At 51.4% G+C, this 6,761-nt stretch overlaps 1 protein-coding gene across 1 annotated transcript; it reads right to left on the bottom strand.

The window, feature by feature from the left end:
- Window positions 1-295: 295 nt before the first annotated feature.
- Window positions 296-3,973, bottom strand: sox4b (SRY-box transcription factor 4b). Its single transcript, XM_078241921.1, has one exon. The coding sequence runs from the start codon at window positions 3,737-3,739 to the stop codon at window positions 2,600-2,602; it is 1,140 nt and encodes a 379-aa protein (XP_078098047.1). The 5' UTR covers window positions 3,740-3,973; the 3' UTR covers window positions 296-2,599.
- Window positions 3,974-6,761: the final 2,788 nt, after the last annotated feature.

Raw genomic sequence — 6,761 nt, 5'->3', positions numbered from 1 at the left:
CGTCCTGAATATATTTTTTAAACTTCTTGGCTTCACATCTGCTCCGAGGGAGAGAAAAAGGAGAATTTGCGTTTTGGATTCGGAAGCGGAAGGTAGATTGTGCGAGACGTGGCGGATATTTATTTTTTTTGGAAAAAGCTTGTCCTGGAAAGTTGTTTATGAGCCCAAGTTTTGCATCTTTCTGGACGGAGAGTCAGTCTCCTGGTTAAGAATCCGGCTCTGATTGTAATCTATCCCATTTCAAACGACTCTTCTCTATGCCACAAGAGTTAAAGACACCAGACAACATAGAGAGATGCGTGGCTTGTTTATTTCAAATTGACAAGAATAAAGTGAAAATTAACATTTTTACTGACTATTTTGTTCCCCCTCCCCCCTCACACACATATAAACATAGACAGTGCTTTTGTTTTTGGGTTCCTGGAACTTTTTTTTTGCTAGCCTGTTTGGAGTATTTGTTGAATGTTGTTTTAGTCACGCTTGTTGCGTGTCCACGTTTAGTGTACGTAAACTATTTTTTTTAACAGATCGACGCTTCGTCCCCCCCTCCTTTCCCCCGCTCTCCTTTGCAGTAAAGCAGGGACTCAGTGGTTAGGGTTCAGTTCCAGCTGATTTTATTTCCTTCTCTCTCAGAAAAAAAGAAACTATTTACAAGAGTATATCAACAATCTGACAGGCAGTGACTTGACACGATTAGCTGGCATGACATTTAAAAAAAATTGTGTTGAGGCATGATCATCTGACAGACTATACACAGCATATTGCACAGGATGAGAATTTAAAAATAGTTAAAATAAAAGATTTTTTTAAAAAAAAAACTTAACAATCGGGCAGCTACCGAGATTTTTTTCTTTGATTCCCGGTTGCTGCCTTAGTGCCTGTCACGGTAGTCTGGACACAAACAAGAAACAGTCTTGTGGTTTATATAATACAGATTTAAATATACAAAAAAAAGGCGTTCGCTCTTCTCCTCCAACCCTCTCCCCCAATCAAAAAGAAACCCACAACAGCTAAATCTGATTTGGGAATTACATAGGCTAGCTTCATGCCAAAACAATATATTTAGCCGACAAGTTATAAGAATTAATAATGGTTTTATCATCATTGCAGAATAAGGCGCGCAGCGGAATGTCAGCGCGAACTCAAATCAGTATTCTATGTCCAGTGGTGGAGCACAATTTAAGGAGCGCCAAGTAATTGGTGCAAAGTTGCAGCATCCCTTTTTGCCTTGGTGCTCAACTTCAGAAGATTCGAAGCACTTACAAAAATCACGGTTCACCTACTCCCCTTGCATCTCGCTAATATTTATATATATATATATGTGGAAGATGACTGTAGCCGTTAGCAATTTTAAAAGGAAGCCTCAATGGTCATTTGTTTCTGGGTAAAAAGTGTTCAAATGGGTTTCCATTTTTAAATACTATCAGGTAGGCATATGGTAAGAGGCTACAGTGGGCAGGAAGGTACATTGTGGGTTTTTTTAAAAAAACATCTGGTCAAATACAGCCCCGAAGCCAATGTAAAGGTAACTGCAGCCTTAAATTACAAAATCTGCACATTGAAGTGTAAACATGTGGAATTAGAAACAAGAGGCAAGGCAGTGGCATCGGCCTCTTTGTTCATTATCAGAAAATCTAAACAGCAATAAACACCGATTAACACCCCCTTTATATTTTTTACAAAAATACACTGAGAAAATAATCAAACGTCTCATCTTTCTCTGTCTTTTTTTAAAAGTGTCAAAGTCTACATTTAAATATAAAATTAAAAGTTTAACTCTAGCCCTTCGGTGAAGGAGATAAAACGGTGCAGGTAATTAACAGGCCTACGGAAAAAATGTCAAAACGCTTGGCCAGTATAAATACATCCATAGAAAATGGTTTCTTGATTACATTTACAAGGGAAACAAAACAATACGAGGATGAAACATCGGTGACAAGAAGTTCGTGTCTTGGTGTAAATTGTGGTGGAACATAGAACTGGTGAGACATTTTGGTCCAGAAAATACAGTCCAGCGCAAGATTTCAGTCGGGTTAGTGATAAGGGGTAAAAGAGCTAGCTGGTGACTTGGTAGGAATCATACAGAGCGCCATCTATCCGCTTTAATTCGCCCTGACGCGAGGGTAACTTCGAGTCTGTACACAATCTGGAACGATACTGTCAGTACATGCTATGAACCCAGCGAGATACAGTAATCCAACCACACCATTCTTCTCATGAAACACTCTCTTCGCGTGTAGATCTCACGACTTCGCGTGTGTCCGCACCAATACAATTCGATTTGGCGATTTCATTTCATTCCCACAGCCTTGTCTACCTTCGATGCGTTCCCTCCGTACGTGCAAATGAACTTCAGCTTTTCCGTTTCAGTCCAGAGTTGAGGCTGGGCATTTTTTTTAAATTTTCAATGGAATCTCACTCACTCGTTCCTAAAAATACACGTCGGCACATTTGTTTCTGAAGACTTGCGATCAAACATTAGGATCACGTAATGTGACAGCACTTGGATCACAATTATTTGATTTCACGATCCCTTTTTTTTGTTCTTCCCCCTCCGAGATAAAACAGCAACAGTCCCGTTTCGCTCACTTGTCGCTCTCTAATACGTGAACACCAAATTTGAAATACTCGACTCCAGCCAGTCCCCTGAAATCATTTCGCTCACCTCTGGCGTGCAGTAGTCTGGGAACTCAAAGTGAGACGCCGACTCCTGCTCCAAATTAAACTCCAGATCCCTGTCCAGGGACGAACTCAAGTTGCCCAGCGTCATGCTCTCGAAAGTGGGGCTGGAACTCAGGTCCATGAGGTCGTCCTCAAACTCTTCGTCGGAGGACGAGGCCAGAGACGAGGAAGAGCAGGAGTGGGATGTGGAGGGGGTCGGCGAGACGGAGCGCAGAGCGCCGGGGTGCTTGCGCTGATCGGCGGGCGAATCTGGCAGCCGTCCCCTTGTCCCGCCGGCCAGGTCTTCATAGAAACTGACCGGGTCGTTGGGCTCGGCTGAAGAACTGAGGGTCGGGCTGGCTGGCACGGCGGCTGGAGAGGTAGTGCCCTGGCCCCTGAACGGCCGCCTCTCTTTCAGTTTCTTATCTACAAGGTGCTTGGAAGCGGGACTCGTCCGCGCTTTGTAAATCGCCTGTTGGCTGCTAGTGTTTGTGTTAGGAGTAGTGATGCCTGACTGCGGATGCTGGTGAATGGTCTGAGACTTGGTGAGCGCGCCCAGGATGATCTTGTGCGTTTTGCTGGGCTTGCTAATGCTACTGTTGCTGCAACTGCTCTTTTTAGCCGGGGGTTTAGTGTTGATCTTGTCCCCTTTCTCTCCGGGTTTGCTGCTCGCACTTTTCGCCTTCTTTCTCGGTCGGTATTTATAGTCTGGATAGTCCGCCATGTGCTTGAGTCGCAGTCTTTCGGCTTCACGGATAAAGGGGATTTTGTCACTGTCCCTCAACAACTTCCAGCGCTTCCCCAGGCGCTTGGAGATCTCGGCGTTGTGCATGTCCGGCGACTGCTCCATGATCTTCCTCCTCTCGATCTGCGACCACACCATGAACGCGTTCATGGGTCTCTTGATGTGCCCACTGGCGGTCTTGCACCAGCTCGGCTCGTCCGTCTTCTCCCCGTCCGATGCCACCGAGTCCGCCGTGGGGGAACAAGCTATGCCCAGGTCGGAAGCGCCGGAGTCGGTGGACTCTCCGGCTAGCACCGCTTCCGTGTTTTCTGCGTTGTTCGTTTGCTGCACCATGCTTTCTCTCTCTCTCTTTTGTAAATATATTTTTGCTCTGTGGGCACTGAGGGGGGAGAAAGAAGAGGCTTTTTTTTGTATAACTGTAGCAGTTTGGTTGGCTTGTACTTTTTCCCCTGTTATTAGAGGCTGCTGTGCTTTTTTTTTGTTAAAAAAGAGAGCTGCTCCTGGCGCGCTGGCAGACAAGAAGCTACTTTCTGGTATAAAATGTGTATATAGTTTGGCACCAGCCTCCCCCTGTGAGCATGCGGGAAGACTGTCTTATATAAAACTTGTGGCTGCTGCTTAAAGCGGACTCGCCTCGCTTCTTATCCAGTCCCAGGCATTGTGACGTCCTCTTAAAGGTGTCCCAGCTCCCACCAATCACAGGCCGCCCTTCACCCAGACCGCGTCTGTTTCCAACGCTGCCGAGCGCCCGGCCCCGCCCCCGCCGCCCCTGATTGGCTGCCCGGCCCCGCGGCGCCTGCAATCAGAAGCGCCCTGGCTGACCTCATTCCAGTTTACACTGGCAACTTAAAGGGGGCATGGCTGCAACAGCACCGCTACCGCCACCCCCCCGGCACTAACCCAGAGCACCGCCACCCCCCCGGCACTACCCCAGAGCACCCCCACCCCACCCCCCAGGCACTACCCCAGAGCACCCCCACCCCACCCCCCCGGCACTACCCCAGAGCACCGCTCCCCCCACCCCCCCGGCACTACCCCAGAGCACCGCTACCGCCACCCCCTCGGCACTACCCCAGAGCACCGCTCCCCCCACCCCCCCGGCACGACCCCAGAGCACCCCCACCCCACCTCCCCGGCACTACCCCAGAGCACCGTTACCCCCACCCCCCAGGCACTACCCCAGAGCACCGCTACCGCCACCCCCCCGGCACTACCCCAGAGCACCGTTACCCCCACCCCCCCCCGGCACTACCCCAGAGCACCGCTACCCCCACCCCCCGGGCACTAACCCAGAGCACCGCTACCCCCACCCCCCCGGCACTAACCCAGAGCACCGCTACCCCCACCCCCCCAGGCGCTAACCCAGAGCACCGCTACCGCCACCCCCCCGGCACTAACCCAGAGCACCCCCACCCCACCCCCCCAGCACTAACCCAGAGCACCGCTACCCCCCCCCCCCCCCCCCGGCACTAACCCAGAGCACCGCTACCCCCACCCCCCCGGCACTAACCCAGAGCACCGCTACCCCCCACCCCACCCCCCTCCCCCAGGCACTAACCCAGAGCACCGCTACCCTCACCCCACCCCCACCACCCCCGGCACTAACCCAGAGCACTGCTAACCTCTACCACCCCAGGCACTTCCCCAGAGCACCATTACCCCCACCCCCCAGAGCACCATTACCCCCACCCCCCCCAGGCACTACCCCAGAGCACCATTACCCCCCCCCCCCCAGGCACTACCCCAGAGCACCACTACCCCCATCCCCCCCAAGCACTAACCCAGAGCACTGCTACCCCCACCCCCAGGCACTAACCCAGAGCACTGATACCCCCGCCGCTCCCCCCCCCCCCCCCGCACTACCCCAGATCGCTGCTACCCCCACCCCCCGGCACTACCCCAGAGCACTGCTACCCCTCTCCCCAGGCACTACCCCCAGGGCACTGCTACCCCCCACCCCCCAGGTACTACCGCAGAGCGCTGCTATCTTCACCCCCCCCCCTCCCACCCGGCACTCACCCCAATCCGCTACCCCCTCATCCCCTACCCACCTACCAACTGAAAGGGGGCATGGCTGCAAGAGCACTGCTACCCCCATTTACTATCTCTCCTCACCTACCTACCCCTCACTCCATCCTCCCATGTCCCTCCTCCTCCCCTCCCTCCCTCCCTCCCTACCCCTCACTCCATCCTCCCATGTCCCTCCTCCCCTCCCTCCCTACCCCTCACTCCCTCCCTACCAACTTACAGGAGACCTGGCTGCAACTTCCCCCATCCCCAATCCACCACCTCTGTCCCATCCCCCAACCCCTCCTCCCCTCCCTCCCCACCAACTTAAAGTGGTTAAGTGGCTGCAAGAGCACTTGTACCATCCATCCACCCACACCTTTCCCTCCCCTCCTCCCCTACCCCTTCTCTCCTCTATCCCTACCCCTCCTCCGCTCCATGCTTCACTACCCCTCCTCTCCTTCCCTCCCCCTCCTCCCCTCCCTCCGCGTTAGCATTCAATTGAAGCTGTACTCTGCCTTTCCGTTTTCTCCCCAGACTGGCATTTGTCCGTTCCACTGACTCAGACACCAATCAAGCACCCAGCTGAATCCTTTACTGGTGCTATATCTTACTCACACGCACACTGTTCTCTGTCTGTGTGTCTCGCACACACATTCGCACCCCAGCAGCTAGTCGACTGATGCTATAAGTTTCGGGCAGTTGACACGAAACTGTACGTCTGGATTAATTCGCTGCAGTTTCACGGCGGCGAGAATGCCAGACTCCTGTGAATGAAGCTAATTCACAAAATATTACTGAGAGTTTTTTTTTCTGTGTGTGTATGTGTGGGGGTGTGCGCCTTTTTATCCTCGCACGTCTCCCCTTCCGTGCACAAGATTCATTTCGGCAGCACAGTGCTGTGTTAAATGAATCAAATGAAAAATGATGAAGGCTTCTTTGCCTTCGACATTTGTGGGTTTATCCATCTCCACCCCACTGGAGAAGTGGGTGAACGCTGGCCGCGACATAAGAAGCATATCATGTGGGCTGGGCATAGTGAAAGAGGCGCGTCAAATACATTCGGGTGGCGACCACCTACCGTATTGACAGTTGTAGGATGCAAAAAACAAGGTACTGGATGTGCAGAATAGGTTCGGCTAAAGCGAAAGATGTTGGAAGTGTTACGGGAGCAGCACAATGGTGACACGAGCAGAATACTTTTTTATCGCAACATCCAAAATAATGAATAATAAAATAATGACTTTCTCCCCGTCGTCGAAAATATACATTATATGTAATCTTATTGGCAGTTTTAAATTAGTATATGTGTGGTACCCGTTAAAACAATCACCCTATGTGACGATTC

The sequence above is a fragment of the Mustelus asterias genome, chromosome 2 (genome assembly GCF_964213995.1).
Source record: "Mustelus asterias chromosome 2, sMusAst1.hap1.1, whole genome shotgun sequence".
NCBI classification, from domain to species: Eukaryota; Metazoa; Chordata; class Chondrichthyes; order Carcharhiniformes; family Triakidae; genus Mustelus; species Mustelus asterias.
The sequence above is the reverse complement of the archived record's forward strand: the minus strand, read 5'-3'. Positions and strand labels throughout refer to the sequence as shown.